This window comes from Egretta garzetta, unplaced genomic scaffold, assembly GCF_000687185.1.
Source record: "Egretta garzetta isolate BGI_Z169 unplaced genomic scaffold, ASM68718v1 scaffold377, whole genome shotgun sequence".
Classification (NCBI taxonomy): Eukaryota; Metazoa; Chordata; class Aves; order Pelecaniformes; family Ardeidae; genus Egretta; species Egretta garzetta.
In genome coordinates this window covers 412937-432830 of record NW_009260339.1, presented here as the reverse complement: position 1 = coordinate 432830, position 19894 = coordinate 412937, and the positions used below count along the sequence as shown (strand labels likewise).

General features: G+C 42.2%; 1 protein-coding gene across 1 annotated transcript; it reads left to right on the top strand.

The window, feature by feature from the left end:
* Window positions 1–611: 611 nt before the first annotated feature.
* Window positions 612–18931, top strand: DHRS12 (dehydrogenase/reductase 12). Its single transcript, XM_035898024.1, has 7 exons — window positions 612–692; window positions 2065–2160; window positions 12507–12568; window positions 13837–13941; window positions 14486–14576; window positions 15935–16072; window positions 18667–18931. The coding sequence occupies exons 2-7, from the start codon at window positions 2097–2099 to the stop codon at window positions 18792–18794; spliced, it is 588 nt and encodes a 195-aa protein (XP_035753917.1). The 5' UTR covers window positions 612–692; window positions 2065–2096; the 3' UTR covers window positions 18795–18931.
* Window positions 18932–19894: the final 963 nt, after the last annotated feature.

Sequence of the window (19894 nt, the reverse complement as noted above, 5' to 3'; positions counted from 1 at the left end):
TTTTTTTTTTTTTTTTTTTTTTTTTTTTCTACTATGAGGGTGATCAAACACTGGAGCAGGGTGTTCGGTGAGGCTGGGGAATCTCCATCTTTGGAGATAAAACTTCCCTGGACAACCTGATCTCAGTTACCTGCCTTGAGATGGGAGTGGGACCAGGTGGCCTCCAGAAGTCCCTTCCAACCTACGTTATTCTTAATGCTGTGACCTTGAGCTTTACTTTGGAAAGTTGTTTTCAGCTGAAGAGGATGCTGCTATATGAATTGTTTAAACAGAAGTTTTGCAAGTATTGCAGTATTTTCTAGTCCTCTGCTATGCCTGACTGTCTGTCATGTATATTTACCTAAGTAAGGCTCTCTTTTAATAAATTTGGCATTAAAAACGACTCGGAAGCAACTGAATCAAATGACTAAGCATGTTTTAAGGACTAGAATTAGATTTCCCAGTTGTGCATGTTAACCTAAGTGTTTTAGTTATGTTCTGGAGAAAACATTTTTTTTGTACTGCTTAAGCACTTTTTCATCTAGACAGGCCTTAGCAGCAAACGGGGACTCTTCCCTGTCCATGTTGATTACAATTTACTTTTTTTTTTTTTCCTTTAGAATATCTTCTTGCATATTGTGGATATATCTAATCCCAAGGAAATCTGGAAGTTTGCTGAAAAATTCAAAAATGAACATAAATTAAATGTGTTGGTAAGTTTGCATACTAAAATCAAGTGTCTGTCTTTGGAGCGTGTAAGCCTATGAATCTGTCCAACAGGTAGTGTAAATTTCACAGTTTGGCCCGCAATTCTCTCCTTAATTTTCTCTAAATGTTTTTTCACTAGTCTCCATGGTCTGTTTGCTCTTGTCCATTCTCAGTTCTCAAACACAGATATGATACAAAAAAAAGACAGAAAAGCAGTATTTTTTCAGCTGTATCTTTTGAGGTTCTTACCACACACTTTGTTTACTTTTACTAATAACTTTGTCTCTCTTAAAGCTAGTCCTTCTTAAAGATTAAACTTTTATAGAAGGTCTAGTTAGAGCAGTCTAAAATAGAGGCACAGAGAGAGCAAACAGTTAAGCAGCATGGCTGGTAAGGAGCTCGGTACTCTTTCACCTTTATTTAGCAGTGAAAATTTGCACTGGGGGCTGTAGTAAAACTGAGGCACCTGGAGCAGTTGTTTTGGTGCTTACTAGGTGAGGAAATTCTGATAAAAATGGGAAAATAGCTTTTGAGGAGTAGCAGTGAATGAGCAGGAAGGTATCTAGGGGCAGATCTGCTTTTGAGGTGGGAAAGAAAAGCTCCAGCTTCCTCTGGGAGGGTAAGGCAGAGAAAGAAGTGTGTCTGAGAATGTGCTAGCCGCACACAGCTTGTAAGCTTCTGGCTGTTCATGAGGTTTTACCTCGCAGTGTATCCATGGTGTGTGGTGCAGCGCTATTTTAGCAATGTGTGAGTCAGGTGGGGTATATGTGCAGGGTTGCTAGGGAGAGAGAGAAGCTGGGGTCCCTACAACGAGGGCACAAAGTCGGTATGAAGCACCTCTGCTGGTTAGCTCTGCTCTTGTTGGGGCTAACTAGGATGCAGCAACCTGCTGACCTGACTAATCTGCCAGGTTTGGAGCTAATTCTTTTAATTTGCTGAGGGTGGGAGTTCATCTAGGCCATGTTGTACAGCTTCCCATAGTGAATTTTCCCCTAATGGAGAATACATCACCACATAACATGGGTGATGTGGGGTCAACATGGTCTCTCAGATGAGTCTAACAAACTACACTGCATATTTATGTTTAATATCTGCTCCTCAACTTGTGAGAAAAGAGTTTAAAAGCATAAAGTAAGGCACTAAGAGAACTGTTGGCTCTTAGTGTAATACATCTGTGGTGAGCCATTTCTCTGAAGATCCTTTCTTTTGTGAAAAACCTTTTTATCATCAGCAACAAAGTAGTGTGACTGGGGATAGCATGGTTTATTGAAACAGTTTGTAGCTTTGTATTGCAGTGTCAGAAAACAGCAAACTAACATTGACTGCTTCTATGTGGTGGTGTTTGTAGATATTTGTGTAGGTGATTTTTGTTTACAGGAATTGTCTTGCAGATCAACAATGCAGGATGTATGGTAAATAACAGAGAATTAACTGAAGATGGACTTGAAAAAAACTTTGCAACAAACACTTTGGGTGAGTATTGAAGGCTTAGTTTTGAAATACACTTATTTTGGTTACAGAATTGTGGGTTTTACAGCTGGGTTCATGAGGTATGTATCCCTACTCAAAGAGGGATCATACCATTGCTATGCCAGGGAAGGAGCAGGAAAGGAAAAGAAGAAATACTGCAGCTTGTTTGGAGCGCCATTTTTTTAATTTCTCCATTTTTTTCAGTTGTTCTCATATCAGTGCCTTTTTTTATCATAGCAGCATTGGACAAATGCAGATAAGATTTAATTAAATTGATTCTGAATTCCAAGCAGTGCTGCTAATGATACTCTTTGTAATAAGTATGCTCCTGTGGCTTGGGTAGAGCTTGGAGCACGTTCAGGTATTTTAGAAGACATTCAATTTAGAAGACAGTGTTTCAGTAGGCTTGAACAGTGCCGTTTGGTGCGACAGAGGCACTGCGTAGGAAGGCTGTGCCTTATATAGTGCCCTGGACACTCTCAAACAGATGCAACATCTGGTCAAGTGACTGAGTGCTACTGGGTAGGTCTTAGGCACTCCACATATAAGGGGTGTATCCCATGAACTGTGTGGTGGAGCTGTAAGAGGGACAGATTAAAGGAAGCAGATAAAATGGGGAAGGGGAAATGTGGATGAGGAGGGAAGACTGCAAGCAAAGTGGAAGGTTCCCCAATAAAAGCCATGGAAAATATGTGAGCAAACAGCCAGCTAGCAGAGAGAAGAGCTGTCTGCTGCCACTGGTACCTGGGAGGGCTGAAGGCTGCACCTCTTGCAATGAGTGATGTGGTGCTTGCATCAACGAACAGTCCTGACACTCTCTTTTTTTCCCCCTGCCTCCATGCAGGGTAGGTGGCTTTCCCAAGAGACTGTCTTTAATGTATTCAGAAGTGACATGTTAAGGAGGAGCTGTGGTGCTTTGCTTCTGTGTTTTCCTCCTGTTCATCAGTCTCTAGGATGAGGAAGGGGGACGCTTAGGCTATAAAGATTGGGCATTTATAGAACTAATATAGCCTGGAAACCATTGTTGAGTTTTATTCTTAGCCTTTTTCCTGTGTTGCTTTCTTAACTCCTATTTACTTCTGAAAACTAACATTTTAGGTATAAATGTCTGGTGCTTAGCTGATATAGTGCATGCGGCTTGGGTTTTTTTCTGCAAGTCTGACTACATTAAACTGACAATTAAGTCAAGTATAAAGGCACAGATTCATTTCTTCAAATTCATCTCTGGTAACATTCTTCTGTTTCTTGTGGACAAAATTCAAAGTGAATTTTATTTTGCCACCAGGTTCCCCTGGTGCTGTACAAGAACTTCTAACTTGAGAGATTTATTCACCTTAAATTAGTTTAACCCTCTTGTGGTATTTCAAACAAAAATCCAGCAACACACAAAGGTGCAGCTCTTCAGAGAGAAGCAGAATGAAAAAAATACAATGGTCTGAACATGAAAGCATGTTTTGGATTAAACATTGAGGAAACTAATTGTTGAGGAACTGTACTAGTGCATTGCTTGAAGTAGATTTTATCACACAAGTAGAAGCCGCCAGTTCTGCTTTCCCAGCTGTAAATCAGCTTCGCTAGAGATGTACAGCTGCACAAAGGAAGCTGAATTATGATTGTAGTGAAACTAGGAAAATGCCTGTATCATCTTTTGTGAATGTTACATATAGATGTCCTTTACTGATTTGTGCTTCACTTGCTGCATGACTGTATAAGAAGGTCAAGGAGGTGATTGCACATTTGAGCAGATAAGGTAAAACAGGTAAGTCATCCTCTGTCGACCAACTTCTGCAGAGTTCAAACAAGGACAGGGTTGTTTGCTTAGACTGGTTCTCTCTAGGTAACAATAAGGATTCAATTTCCAAGCTTTTAGAACAGTGTGGGACTCAGTTGAGCTGGAAGAGGCTGGCTGTTCAAGAGAAAGCTTTTGTGCTAGCAGGTCAGACACACATGAAGGACCAATGCTATCAACAGTGCAGGTTGTTGTTTTTTTGGTTTGTGGTTTGGTTTTTTTTTTTTTTTTTTTTTAAGTCAGAGATGGGGTAATAAATCATCTGCTGGAGTCATAGTAGGAGAAGGCTGTATGGAGAAATGCATGTCAGAGTAGATGCTGTGTTAAGTCCTTTCCCTAAGCACTAGGTACCTCTGGGTGTGCTTTACTTTGGAGAAGTTTTCTGTATCAGTAACTAGCTGTGGTTATATGTTCCCAGAGAAAAACTTGACTAAATTAGATACGGCTGGTATATAGGTTGGCTGTAAACTAGAGTGTCGTCTGAGAGGACAAACTAAATTCCCCTCTCTACCCCCTGGAATAGCTAAAGCCTGAAGGGTGACATGGGCTCAGGGCCCCTGTTTTGAAAATCTGCAGTTGTCCCCCTCGTCAGCAGCATGGAAACAATTAACTCATGACTGCCTGATTTCTGCAGAAATGAGATGGAATAATATTAACTTTTTTCAGATCTTCAAATACAGGGCGTTCCTTCCATCTTTCTTTGGCTGTTTCTACCCTGGATCTTCGCTTTGGTCTAGTAAAGGAGTGTGTAGGTTGTAACTGTCTAAGAATGCAAGACTGAACTGTAACATGCTTTAAATGCAGAGCAGAGTCTTTGAATGCGGTATCTGATTAACATTTACATAAGCTGTAGAATTGCTCATTTAGTTGTCTAAAATGCCGTGGAGCTTTTAAATCCAGGCTAGGAATATTTTCCTCTTGACTGACTTGTTACTCTGTTTTCAAATATTTTAGATGTTACAGTTCAGTTCTAATTGATCATCTGACTTGTAAAACATACTTTATATCCTGGTTAATGCTTGGACTTGATCTTAAGGGTCTTTTCCAACCTGAACGGTTCTATGATTCTACTCTGTGATCTCTCTTGGACATGTGGGGCAAAAATGAAGGTGTAAGTCCTTGGATAGGACTAATATGTACAAAAATAATATTGGTTAGAATAGAAAGTAAATCTCCCTTCATGTGAAAGACAACTGACTGGCTAATTGAGGACAGGTCACTGAAACAGGAGGTGCAGAGTCCTCTATGGTTTTGTTAGAATATGCAGGTGGGTGAAGGTTGTGAAAATGCAAAATGCAGGTTGATAGTTCAGGCTTTGTATGGTTTGTTTAGTGTTCGAACTGTGAACTGCTTTGAGCAGGCAGCGGCAACTGTATCTGTGCTGGTCCCTGGCATCTTTAAAATGGGGCTCAGGCACAAATGCTGCGTGGCTCGTTGCAGTTCTGTTGTGGCTGTCACATGTAATACCTTGCCTTTTTTCCCTGCTAGATCCCGAAGGATTATTGCTTGGATTGCTGGAGCTCAGTGAAAGTGTAGAGAGCAGAATAGCTGTGGAGCACTTAAGACTGTAATGTGGGAGCGCTAGCCAGCCACGAGCCTGAAATGGCACGTTGCTGATTGAATCACACCTTCAGTGTGAAACTGAGCGACTGTCTTGGGGTAATGTGGGCTGATTTCCTGGTGCTGATCCTGATGGGCAGATTTTATTTGTGTATCCTTTAGATTGTGTGTTGTTGCCCTTGTGTTTCCTCCTGTGGGCTGGCCTTGTGCTCAAGGTTGTATCCAGGAGCTGGGCAGTGACAAGCAATCATTTCTTCTGATGAGACTTGCAGACTTCTGAATCAGTGCTGCTTTATTTTTATTTTTTTTTAATTTAATGTTATTTTACTTGTTTTAGTAAAACTCCCAACAAAGACTATTCAAACTGACAGTATTCAGCCATTTTGGAAAAAAACCTGTCAGCATCAGTAGGCAAGTAGAGGCAACAGAAGCGTGTTCTTAGTGAAGCACTAGCCATTTAGCTGAAACAATCCATGTTCTTCTGTTTTATAGCCTGCCTCACTTACTTTTACTCAGCACATCTTCTTGCTTGACATAGAAAAATGGCATATATGTTACATTTTTATTGCTACTTACCAGCCAAGGGGATGCTAAAACACACTCAGAGATAAATAAATGATGCTCCCAGTATGCATCTTTTCTTCAGTCTAATGTGCTCTCATGTTTTAATAATATAGCCATATACATTTACTCTCAGTGCAAGAAAGGGGTAGGGCTGGAGGAAATAAGATGCTTTTCTACCACAGTAGCAGTACAGCCCATCTATGGCAAATTGCCTAGCCTGCATGCATATTGGTTGGTCTCTCCCCTACACATAAACCCTATCTAACTGGTGTTTCACGCAAGCCAGCGTTGCCTGGTGGACTGTGTTCTGAACTACTTGGAAGTCAGGCAGCTTGGATACCAGCTGTCAAGTCTGGCATAAGGTCAATGCCTGATCTTTGGCAAGACAGCCTTACCTGTGGAAAGGAGATTATGATACCAATTTTCTTCTAAAGAGCTTTGAGACTTAAGGATGAGAGGTGCTACATGAAAGGATAAGGTTGAATATAATTGCAAATCAACTATCTATACTGAAGCCTAGGTTCCCAGGACACAGAATCACCCTTATTGAGCTGAGCTTTGTAATTCAAGGGAAATGTAAACCTTTGCTTTGTCTTTCACATTCATTAGCTCTTCCTTCCCATACACTCTCAGTTATTGCTAGTGGGGTGGAATTGGCCCTCGGAGACAGCATGCTAAAATCCTCATGCCTGATCTTGTACTCAGGAAACAGACTCAGGGATGTCTCTTACTTGGAACTGCATAAACTGAAGGCTTGAAAAGATAACCAGGTCAAGGAAGGATGTCAGGTTTTGTTTTGGGGTTTCTTTTGCTTTTTCTTTTTTTAAGACTTGGACATAAGAAAAGCAAACCAATTTAACTGATTTTTACCAGATGAATGAGCCATTGAAATCTGTACAATAAAAGTTTTTTGGTTGGTGTGGGGTTTTTTTTGTTCCCACTCTTTTCACAGTTGAAATAACACTGTTCCTAATAATACTGCAAAGCTCGGGCAGATGGAAAACTTCACTGAGTGTGGTGCTGGCTGCCTGCCCTTATCTGAATGTTAGCAGATTAAAAACCTCACCAACAATTTACCACTAATTGCCAGATAGAACATCAAGCGAAAACTGTTCTAGAATACACCAAGACACTCAGGTCTGCGATAATTGCATCATCAATTAATTTGATGTTATAAGCAGGTAGTGGCTTTACAATATTGTTTCTGCTGAAACCATAATTTTCTTTATAAATCAATTTGAAAGTACGGGTTTGGGGGTCACTTCAAATCTGTAAAGCAGATAGGAGTATGTGTTTATGTACTATTATTATACGTGATATCCTGTTGATTTCCAAGTCTGAAATATATGAATACTAAGGAATCTTCCAGGTTTTAGCAGGCTAAAGCTGAGTTACACCACCAGCATTTTGGAAATCTTCCCTTCCAACCCAAAACATTCTGATTCTGTGATCAGATTACTCAACTAAACTGAGAAGATCTCAGAGCAAGTGGAACAATTACAAAATGGGCCACAAGGGAATGCATGGTGGTTCAATTTTTTTTTTTAATATTTTCTGTTAGGGCTATTCTGTGTTTTGCTTAATTTCATGTTCTAGTACAGAAAGATCTGTAGCCTTCTGTGGGAAAGACCAGTGTCTAATACACCATAGACTTCTGTCCCTTGCAGGGGGATAGCTTTCACTTTGGTTATGCTGTGGTAGAGATGGTGAGATCCACGGTGAGCTAACTGTTGCAAGAACGTGCAGAGCTACCTTCCCGCAAGACCTGACGGTGTTTTCTGTAGAGTCCTCTCAGCTTCTACTTCAGGTAGTGCAGAAGGTAGCCGGATTTTTTTTTTTTTTTTTTTTTTTTTCTGCAAGTAAACACGAAACTTAAACATTACTGTGATCTGCACTTGGGAGGGAGTGTGTATGAACAAAGTGTGTTCTCATTAAGTGCCATGCTTGTTGCTTTTACCGGAATTACTATGTGTAATGCACAGACTCACAACCCATGCTGTCTAATCTACCACATGATAGAGTTGGTTGAATGGTATGTAATGGTGGAGATCTTATTTAGGAGTTTATAAAGCAGACAGGCTTATTTTTGTAGTTTTATTTTTTTTTAAACAACTTAGTTTAAGAATTGAATGTTTATCTCTGTGTAACAGCTCCTCATTTTCTACACTTGCATCACTAAAGTTTTATTCTGTGATCATGAAACTACTGAATTACAGCTCATACAGGTTGACAGAGGAGTTTGCTGTATGGAGTTAAAACCAGGAGCTGTTAATTAGAATGCAATGTGTGCTGAGCCCAGAAGCCGTCCTCGGGGCTGCATCGGGAGAAGCGTGGCCAGCAGGTCGAGGGAGGGGATTCTGCCCCTCTACTCTGCTCTGGTGAGGCCTCACCTGCAGTACTGTGTCCAGCTCTGGAGCCCTCAGCACAAGAAGGACATGGAACTGTTGGAGCGGGTTGCTGTATCCTTATAGGAAGGTTTTAATTACACTTTAATATACATGATTTCCTGTTATGTGACCTCAGCTTCAAAACATAAAACTTAGAGGAATTTTTCCAAAGAAAAGCAAATGTTGAGAGGATGTTTATCTTTAAAAGAAATTGTACATCAATCCCAGGAGCCTCTTTAATTGGAGAAAACATGGCCAGCAAGTACTGTGTCAAACCTCATTACATGGAACAGGGATGTAGCTTGTCCAGTTGGTTTCTGTAGTCAACTCTTTACCTCAGCAGAGTTCAGCGAGGGCAAGATGAAATCCTGTATGTGTGGGTGATGGGCTGAATGCCCGAATTAATCTTGCTGGTTTCTTTTTATGGCACAACAAATACTCCTTTCAGAAGGAAATGTGTATACCGTTTTGCTGCAAAAATGTTTGGTGTTTTGTTTTTTCCACCTTTACACCAGTGGGAGCCAAGCTTTCAGGCCATGCGGACAATATACATCACCTTTTCCTGCCGTTGGAATGTATAATGGTCTGATCTGTGTCACACAGTCATAAATACAGGTTGTACAGCCATATGTCCAGCGCTGCCTTGTAGGTGTATGCATAGTTCTCTGCCTGCTGGGTCTGAGACGTGTGTGAGAGAGAGAGGATGCCGCTCGAGGTTTCTGTCATGTGAGTAATTCAAAGTAGCCTGCTCTTTTCCACTCTTGCACTCAGGCTTGTGCAAGAAATGGGCCATAGTCCAGGAGAACTGTTCAGACAGAAACATCCTGCTCCCAGTTGCCATGTGTCTGTTCCTCCTCTGTCATGGGTGCGCCTGCTGGGGAACAGGCACTGGGAAGCGTGGTGGCCTCAAGGCTGAGCGTCTCCATTTGCAGAGTATCTGCTTGAGACGAGGTCGTGCCTTCTCCAGAATCCCCCAGGAGTAGTGGCAGCTCTTGTTTTCTGGGAAAAAAGGCCTTCCTTGGTTTTTTTCTGGCAGAATCCCAAAGGTCCTCTCAGAGGAGGGGCAGGATCACCAAGATACCCAATACTTAATGCTTTCAGTGCAAGGCACATCACTGTTGATCATCACCTTTCCCTCCATGCATCTTTGTGTTTTCTCTTGGTCTTTTAAACAATGAAAAAAACCCCAAAACAAACCCCGCCTCAAAAAATCTGTACCGTTTGAACACAGTGATTATCAAGCATTAATCACACTTGATATGCTCTACCATTTTTAACTAAGCTCTGTGGGAGGAGGTTTCTCCTTTAACAGACAAAAATTATTTTTGTGTCAAGAAAACATATTAGAATGCTGAAATGTTCATTTTGGAAAGGCAGGCGTCCAGTACATTGATATTAATAATAAATTAGTAGCAAAAGGGTATACAACGTGGTTGTTGGCTTGATTTATTTAAGTGGGGTGAGAGGGGAATGTAGTTTCTTCTACCACTCAGTCTTGGTTTTCTTTGCAAAGTTTTTTTTTGGTTTTTGTACTAAAAGAACATTCTCCTTTTTTGTTTTGGTACTGTAAATGCAATTCCTGTGTTTATAAGGACTGCAGCAGGCAAGGCGTTCATTTGCAGCTTCCCCTTTTACTTAGAAATTGATTCCTGTGTTACTGCATGCTGCAATACAGCTGTGTTTGGCAAAGTACTTAGCACTGTTCCTATTCATACGTACTATCAAACTATATGCCAGCTTTCACGTGAATAAAAAAGTGGAGGTTTTAATTGATGAGGGTGTATTCCAAACAACAATAAACCTTACTAATAGGGTATATCTATTCTACTATTATTGTACTAAATTTCTTGTCCAGGTTGTTTTGCCTGACCAGCCCATGCGAATAAAAAAGTATAATATCCAAATATATTTGTTAGGGTATTAAGGAGCTTGTATTCGAACACTTAAAAGGGGGACAATAGTTGGTGAAATATTTAGTAGTGGGGGAAATGAAAAGCTTCAGTCTTAATGCCTGATGTGTTGTATCTGTGTGTGTTTGGGGATACTAGTGCTTACCATAGCAAGCTGGGGTCAAAACTGGTTGGTTGATTTGCTTTTTTTTTCTCTGTCTCAAAGCAAATGGTTTTGTGGGGCAAAAAGATTGAATGCTCTGGCTCTGTGGGATTTACTGAATTCTTAATAAACTTGAGGAAGAGAGGAGTTGCTGGCTTTGCAGTTAGTTTGTGGTTTTAAATCAGCGCATAAACTTCTGACAAGCTGTAGTTGCTGTAAGCAGGATTTTTGGCATTGGACATTTCTCTCATCCATCTGGAAAACAAAACAAACCCCAGTTGTTAATGAGGCAATGTTAATGCATTCATCTTTGCATCCCTTTAGAATTAACAAACCAACGTGAAGCCCCTTGAAAGTGTAAATTAATCTGCAGGACAGTAAAATCGAGCATTCTCGTGGCTGGTGCATTGCAGCTCTGCCTTTAGGAAATGCAGCATATTTAACTGACATGATGTTGCTTTGCATTTGAAGAATCCATAGCAAATCAAAATTTAATCCAGGCTCTCGGCTTGTATTGAAGTGATTTCGGGTTTGGTTTTTTTTTTTAAACATTGTGGCAGTCTCCCATGACAATCAGCAGTAGTTCTTGTCCTAATGATGTCATCGTTCAGAGTCCCCGCCACTACCAGGGGAGACGTACGGCTCTCGTTGTTAGCTGGCAACTGCCTTTGCTTGCACTTTCTGCTGAAGACAGGCTGCATTTACTCATTTGCTGTGCATTCGCTTTGTTTGATTTGCCAGGATTTTAAATCTATTGCGTGCATATGGGTGTCCCTCTGATTCTGCAGAGAACATGAAGACTGCTGTGACTGACTGGGGAGATGAGCAGTTTGTTCACCAAGCATGTAATGCGTTTGATTTTTGGTAGCATGTTTATAAACACGCTGTATTTTAACTGGGTGATCTCACTGCCTCTGTGGAAGGGAGGTTATAAAGCCGCATGCTGAAGTCTTCATGTCTAGTGAAAAACATGGCCCTCGGTAGCTCATGGAAAAAAATACGTTTGTCACTGACATAGAATTGTTGAACTAGAGCCACTTGTGAAGAGGCGAAAGTATTATACTCGATGAAGAAACACTAGACTAAGCGGGGCTAGATTAATTTTGAATTAAACTTTTTTTTTTTCAAGTTTAAAGGGCAAAAAGATTAAAAAATATCTTTGAAGAGTTAAATCCAAACATCCCCGTGTTGCACTCAAGTGGGTGAAACATCACTAGGTGTGTCCGAATCAAACACTAGCAGGCAAACGATGTTTTGAATAACAAACTTTGCTGGTCATGGTAACAGCTGTAATGGAATATATTTGTGTGGTGTGTACAAGTCTATGTTGAAGGAACACAGTTAAAGTGGGGAAAGACACAGTTCAGCTTCCCCACGTAATCTTAGCTCAGCCTTGGGCATGCAACATTAATATTTTTTTCCCCCAAGGGTTCCTTATCTTCTGTAATAACCGTGCTGGGGATTTAAGAAGCAGTTTTTGTGCGCAACACAAACCAGAAGTGTCGGGGCACTCTGAGTGATTTCACAGTGAGAAGGTGAAAATGGATGGGTCTTAATTTGCATATGCAAGGCCTAAGAAGCACAAGCGTGAAGCACAGTTCCCCTCTCTTGTTCGTGACCCGGCATAGATATGTGTATATATGCCACACATGGAGTGGAAATGCATTCCCTATTTTTTCACTGGCATCAACTCACTCACGAGGAAATCCATACCTGAGCCATTTTGCTTTTGCAGTCAGGGCTAGAATGTAGTGATCAGTTTGCTCTATAGGTACAATAAACATAAAAGTCTATAAAATAGCAGATACTCCTTTTGAGAAGTATGCAGCAATGCAGACTACAAGAAGTTGAATAGGCATGTTGCAGGTAAAGCAACAAGGAAATTACTAAATTCAGATGAAGTTTCAGAAATAAAGAGATGCTGTGGTAAGGGATGGAGAGAGAAGAAAGCCTTTTTAAAAAGGAAAAGTTAACATTGGTGTCTGTCTGACTTGTAGGTACATACGTTCTGACAACTGCCCTGCTGCCCCTCCTGGAAAAAGAAGCTGATGCCAGAGTGGTGAGTTTGCAATGCTGTTGAAAAGCGGTGTTTTACTATTCTTACCTTCTGGTTTGTGACAGCGTTTCTTTGACTGTGCTAGCAATGCAGGATTAGTTCTAATGCTGTAAGCATCTCTAGAATCCTCCTAGATTTTGCTAACAACCACTTCCTTCTCCAAGGCAAAGCTCCTGCCTGCTACTCTCAACCCTTCAGTGGAAAGCAGAGTAAAACACTTCCTTTGGAAACTTCCTCTTTTAGTTTCCCTGGGGCAAGTTCCCTGGCCGCACCTCGAATATTGTGCTCAGTTTTGGGCCCATCACTACAGGGAAGACGTTGCGTTGCTGGAACATGTCCAGAGGAGAGCAACAAAGCTGGTGAGGGGTCTGGAGCACAAGTCTGATGAGGAGTGGCTGAGGGAACTGGGGTTGTTCAGCCTGGAGAAGAGGAGGCTGAGGGGAGACCTTATCGCCCTCTACAGCTGCCTGAAAGGAGGGTGTAGTGAGGAGGGGGTTGATCTCTTCTCCCAGGTAATGGGCGATAGGACGAGGGGGAATGGTCTGAAGTTGTGACAGGGCAGGTTTAGGTTGAGCATTAGAAAAAATTTTTTCACTGAAAGGGCTGTCAAGCATTGGAATGGGCTGCCCAGAGAGGTGGAGGAGTCCCCACCCCTGGAGGTATTTAAAAGACAGGTAGACGAGGTGCTTAGGGCCATGGTTTAGTAGTGGGATGGCAGTGTTAGGTTAACGGTTGGACTTGATGATCTTAAAGCCTGAGTGATTCTATGATTCTAAGTTACCTCTTGTAGCATAGTGCAAAATGCCTGTAACGGGAGCATAGGCTTAAAAGAACCTTACAGGTCATGGCATAAAAGTGGACAGCAGATACTTTTTTTTTAAATGAGATTTCCCAAGTTTTGTACAGTCTCTCTTGTTTTCTAATTAGCCTCTATAAATGCTAAACATAAACTACAAATAGTGCTATTCTGCTATTTTCTTTCTCCCAATTACTGTTCAAAAGGAAGAAGCACAAAGTTCCCTGATGGAGTCAACGCGGCTTTGAATGAAAATCACTTTCTTAAAAAAAAAAATTCTGTTTTCCACCTCATCTCCAGGTATGCTGCACACATGAGCACAAGCATAGCGCAAAGAGGAATCCTCCTCCTAGGGACTTCAAAATACAGCCTGAAGACCACATTAACATGCATGAGTGCAATTGTGGGGCATTCTTGGTTTTGTTTTTCATCCATTTGCTTTTCATTCATTTGTTTTTCATTCATTTGATTACAGATAACTGTCTCTTCGGGGGGCATGCTAGTTCAAAAATTAAACATATCTGACTTGCAGTCGGGAAATGGGACGTTTGATGGAACTATGGTGTATGCACAAAACAAGGTACAGTCCATGGTTTTGAAAACCAAGCCCGGCACTTGTTTGCTTGGTGGCTTATACACCATCTGCTTTGCAAAAAGGCTGTCATTCACTGTTGCTTTCCCATTGCTTCCAACCCGTACAGAGCTATAACCTTCAGGAGTACGGTGGCACGCAGTTATGAGTACATACCATCTTGTGTGGAGAGCGCAGCTAGACTTTCATTTGATTTGATTTAAGTCTCCAGGGGGAGAACTGTCTTTAGCTGACAAACCCTTTCTGCCTGCTTAGTTCTTGCCTACAGTCTGCAGCAAGTAGACGTGGTCAGTAAAAGCAGTGTAACCACTTCAAAAGTAAGCTTGTGGCCAGGATGTGGATTGCAATGACCGTGGTGATCTCTGACAAAATTATCCTGTAATGCAATCAGGATGAGCAAGGGTATACTTCTGCTGTACGTAAATGCTCTGGTATTTACAGCATATTTGGTGTAGTTTATCTCCTGGGGAACTAACTTGGTGGACAGGCTATTGAACTTGATGCTAGTCTGGCTCTTTTTGCTCTATCCTAGAGACAGCAAGTTGTCTTGACAGAACAGTGGGCAAAATCTCACCGAAACATCCATTTCTCTGTTATGCACCCCGGCTGGGCAGACACTCCAGGTAACATCTGCCTGACACTGACCGTATTTTTCTTCTTTCCAGGATTAGTCTAAAAGCAAGGAGAAATGAGACTTTCTGGTAGATTTTTCCAACAGGTGCAGTGATTTCTTGGCTCCAAACTCATGCTTGAAGTAGTTTTGTACCCCCTTGGTAGCTCTGTTCTGCACGGTGTCTGCTATCTGTGTATAGCCGGAGAATAATAATGGGCAGTGAATGGTTCCAGCTCCGCGCAAAGGCACAGCAGAGCCATAGTGCATTAAGCTAACCTTTAAGTTACATTTGTAGTGGGACTGTTAAACACACAGATGAGAACTTTTGCCTCTCTGAGTACCAACATGCAGACGTTGGGAATTTGCAAGGGCATAGAGGAAAATGGAGCATGCACCATTGTGCAAGCCCTGTTCCTCTGCTCTTCCTCTAAACATTTACTGCCGTCGAGAAGCAGCGTGTTTGGCCAGACAGCCCTTTGTCTGAGCTGCAGCTGTTCTTCAGTGACTGTGTCTCAGCAGGCGGGCCAGCATCAGTTATCCAGTATGCGTTTCGTGTTCCGCAGTGTGTTACCAGCCCCTAACACCCAAGCTTGGGATGCAGACTAGCAATCCGATCTCTAGGTCTTTTCTAGGAATGCAGTTTCCCAGATTTGCTTCTGATGACAGAAGCATTTACCCCGTCTACGTTATGCTTGAAAGCTGCCCTTTCCAACTAAAAATCTTTGTATTTCTTTTTCTTTAAAATACATTTATTTTTGCACATCCTTTGTGGATTTCAAACCTAATGAACCATAAAGTTCCCACCTTAAAGTTCAAGGACTCTCCAACCCCCAGAAATCAACAGCTGCAAGGGGATGGACCTTCAATCATCACCTGTTGGACAAAATAAAAAGAAACCAGAGTTTAAACATGAATTATATCGTTGGTTTAGGTACTATTTACTGTACAATTTTAAAATATAATCCAGCAATTGGTTTCCTAAAACTGGTGAGAAGATAAGAGTGAAAAATCCTGGTAGAATAGCTGGGCTTTGGTATTTCTGTTTCCCCCATGTCTTACTTTTTTGCAACTTAGAATGGAATTGGCTCAGGAACCCCTCACTGATCCTGTTCTCAGCTCCTACGAGTTTTGTCCGTGTAACTTGACCCAAACTCACAACTGGTGGATCATCTGGCAGTTTAGTGCTGTTCCACCAGAAGTCCTCATACTCCTAGCTGTTGGGAAATACTCATTCTTTCATGAACTCTGAGGTGCCTTGTCTTCTTCCTACACTCACAATGGCAATTTTAAGCTGTTTTGGGGCTTGGGGTTTTTTTAATCAAAAAAGCCTTGCATGGCAGACCACGATTCCATTGTTACTCTTTCTAGCTGTGAGATCGTCAATGCCAGATTTCTATCAGAAGATGAAGAATACTCTGCGCACAGAGGCCCAGGGAGCTGATACTGTTGTATGGTTGGCAGTATCACCTGAAGCAACGAAGTTCCCGAGCGGCTTGTTCTTCCAAGGTAAGGTGGCCGTGTCTTACATCGTGTGGCAGTGGAGATCCCTAAGCTGCTGTAGGATCCCCATCTGGCCTGGAAGGGGATGAAGGCTCGACCAGGCAACCCTTGTTCAAAGGATAAAGTATTTCTCAAAATCGTTCCAAGACTAAAGGTTCAAGGGAGCATTCTGCAACCAGAGAACGACTTTGTTAAGTTGTTATCTTCCAGGTTTTGAGCTCTAAAGTAGCTGATAGAGACTTCAAAGCATTTCCTTAGGGAGGGTCTGTGTTTTTGTTAACAAAAATGGCTGTATGCAGGACTGTGCCAAGGGTTCTAAGGTGAATCACAGCAGTCAAACAGCATCTTTTATGATGCTGGGAAGCTAGCATCCTTCTTGCAGAGCACTGGGGGTTGGCTTTGCTTTGACAAGCTCTTCTTCCTACCATTCTGTGCTAGTTAAAACTGCCAACTCCCCCTTTCTCTAGCGCTGGGCAAAGACTTGAGCACAGTGGCATTCTGGGCACTGTAAGCATAGGAAATGGAAAAATAGGGCAGAGCCTTTCTTTTCTGCCATGTGAATGACAGGCACCTTAGCAGGAGCAGCTGGAAGCATAGATGTCTTAATGATGACGCAGGTCAGTCCAGCAGGAGATAGGAAAAGCTCAGGGTAATTGCTTACAGGAGCCCAGTGCTTTTGTTGGATGTGGCACGCAAATCCTGATCCTGCGAATTTCTGGCACAGTTGGGTTGTCCCTTCTGCCCCCTCCCAGACAATCACACAGGGCTGGTTGACAGATACATAACCAGGCCTTTTTCATGTCATCGTGTGGTGCATGCAGAAACCCTACATCCCAGCTGGTCAGTCTTCTTTGTAGAACCAGGCTCTGTCTCTTTCATACTCCTGTCACTTCTGGTCCTAATGCTGCTGCTCAGTTGTTCTTCCTCTAGATCATCACTCCACCAGGCTCTTGCCTTTGGTCTACCCCCAGCTTTAGTAAACAGGGGAAACACCTTGGCTCTTTAGCTATAGATAATTACTTCTGAGAGCTTTGCTCTTGGCATGACTGCTCTTAAGGCTGCGAGAGAAGTCCTGTGTCCATGTCCCATGCTTATTAAATAGTGATGAAATCAGTTATTTCTCTCTCTTAGTGCCCTTTGGAAGCCACAGCTTAGTATGGGCCCTCTTCAGGCCCTTTCAGTAAAGGGCATTGTGTGCAGGAGTACTTTACCGCAACCCCTGCTCTTCTGGTCCTAGGCGGCCATTTCCTGAACCAGTCACATCTTCCCTCCATTTCCTCCATTCTCTTTTATTCTGCTCCCTTTGATTGCAAACCAAAGCCAGCAATTTTTTTTTTCCTTAGGAAAAAAAAAAAAAAGGGAAGTGAGAACATGACTCGTACAACCAGAATTCTCTGAATCTGCCAAAATAAATAAAAAATGTTTGACAGAGTCCTGCTTTCCAAACACTAGAAGCATCTCCTCCGTGATGCTGAACTTGACTTTCACACGTAGTTCCCAAACTTTAGCACAGGCTACTGGAAGCCCTGCAGTTAGGTAGGAAGCAGTTCATATTCAGGGATGGAGAAGGGAACCTTCCTCTGCACGTTTCTCTCTCCACAGTTTTCCATAAGCAGAAGTTATGTGGTGTGTGCGTGGCCAGTTACAATGTTTGCTCTTAAGAGAGCAAACATCTCTGCTCCCCTGGGAAGCCCGATGGCAGCCTGATAGGTTTTCAGAGAAATCTGCTGCCCAGTGTTGCAACAGCTCGTTCTTTTAGTCTCAGCTGGCTACTGCTGAAGTTGGACTTATTAAAACAGACTCACAGTACTGCACCAGCGCTCTGACGGTTGCTTCAGAGACATCTGAGAGCACTGTCACAAGGTTTCCAGGCTCTAGATACCACGTTTTTGGAGAGAAAAATCCCTTAGAAAGGTTGGTGATACAGGTATATTTACACAGAGTGAGCGGGGAGTACGAGCTTTGGAAAACCAGTCAAAGCATCAAATTGAGCAAATTTGTTCGGGTGTCTTTGTTGGATGCACGTTACTTATGGTGATTGAGCAATTAGAATGGGCTCTCTAGCCATTAGAATTTAACCGTTTATTTTTAAGGATGAAAGTGAGTGTTTTAAGATGTATACAAACGACGAAGTCCCAACTGGGGAGTTTGTGTAGCACTAGAAACATTATCCAGGAGGCAAGGAAAAACCCTCTTTCACGCTGAAAAAGCAACTTCAGCCTGCAGCGACAATCTCAAGTTATCGGTCTGTGCCTCCAGGAGCTACACTAGTGACAGGGAGCAGGTGTAAACCCCCCGGTAAGGCCTGCCCTTATCTACCCTGTCCATGGCTGCAAGTGAGGTCTTGCTCCCCAGTCTAAGTCATATCGTGCTAAAGGACGATCACTCTAGTTCCAGAATAAAAATGAAATTAGTTTCATTTCTGTTTTGGAAGATACGCTTAACTATCATTGCTTACAGATACCTAGAAGGTAAGTCTCCTGGCTTCAAGACCATGAGGTATGTTTGGGCAGTATAGAGCCTAGCAGAAAAATCCCCGCTCTGCTAGAATAGGTAGTTAAATGTACCCAGAAGGATTTTATTTATTTTTTGTCTTCCAGACAGGCAACCAGTCCCTACACACTTACCCTTGGCAAGCACTCACAGTCCACCAGAGGATGAGGAGAAGCTAATGGAGGTGCTGGAAGAGTTCTCCCAGAAGTTTAAATCCACTTCTCCAGGAACTTAGTGTCACTGCTGATGCAGCGTAACCTCAAAGCTTCTAATTACACAGTACCAGTGCTGTAGTGCGCCTGCTGCTGAGGGGAAGTTGGATGCTGTAGGCCTGTTAAAAATAAATTGTTTTCAGGTGTTCTGATCATGGGGGAGAGCAGTGCCTGTGACTTTTTTTTTTTTTCTGCTGCTGAGAGTCTCTCCCATTGTGAATATGCACCTGCTGTCTCAAGACACAGTAAAGTTATGTTCTTTGAATTAGAAGAAAAATTGGGACGTATTAAAATAAAACCCAAGGCTTTGTGAAGTTAACCCAAAATCTTTTCAAACACTCAGCACAGAGAAATGCAGAGGAGTGTACCTTCAGTAGCCCTCATGAAAGACTTCAGGAAAGAAGTAGTAAATGTTTTAAACAATGTTTAACTACAACTAATGTATTTGACAGGTTGGTCACTTCCTTCACTGCATGAGGGTGACTGGGCTCAAACCTATAACCGGGAATGCAGAAACTCTCTCTTGTGTCACCTGCTTAGTTTAAGTGGAAGTATTCCTCACAGCCTTCAGTCTCTGTAAATCAATGCTGGAATGCAGAAGTGATCTGCTTCCTCATGTTTAAACAGCAAGAATTTAGGAACGCTGCCAAATGCTTTCCACGTTACTTTATGGAGCCAGGGCTGAATATTATCCTGTTTATGTCAAGACACCATGAAGTAGGAGGCTTTAACACATACCACACCCAGGCATGGCTGGATCCAATGGAGAAATGGCTGCCTGACTCTAGGCATGAAAAGGAATAACATGCTAAGCCATACGTGCTTGCCATTTCTGTGAAAGATCAAAGGGAATTGCTTTATCGTTATGAGTGGATTAAGAGGGGGAAGGGAACACTAGGGGGGTGCACAGGTTTTAGAGGAGAAGTCCACCTCCTGATGAGAGGGCTGTATTTTGCCTGGAACTGTTTATTTCCAGACACAGAGGATGGGATTCGGCTTACCTGACCTGTGGATGTTTGACTTACTCATTGGGATTCTCACTGTAAATCAGTAGAGTGAAAACAGGCTTTTTCACAGTGATTTACCGGATCTAGCTTAAGAAACAACCCTTCCATTCCTACAT

Excerpts from the sequence above, each read along its gene's own strand:
- DHRS12 (XM_035898024.1), top strand. The coding sequence starts at position 2,097 with ATGGTAAATAACAGAGAATTAACTGAAGATGGACTTGAAAAAAACTTT. Across the intron at positions 13,942-14,485 it reads TGGTGTATGCACAAAACAAG|AGACAGCAAGTTGTCTTGAC; the intron begins GTACAGTCCATG and ends GCTCTATCCTAG. Across the intron at positions 14,577-15,934 it reads CGGCTGGGCAGACACTCCAG|CTGTGAGATCGTCAATGCCA; the intron begins GTAACATCTGCC and ends TACTCTTTCTAG.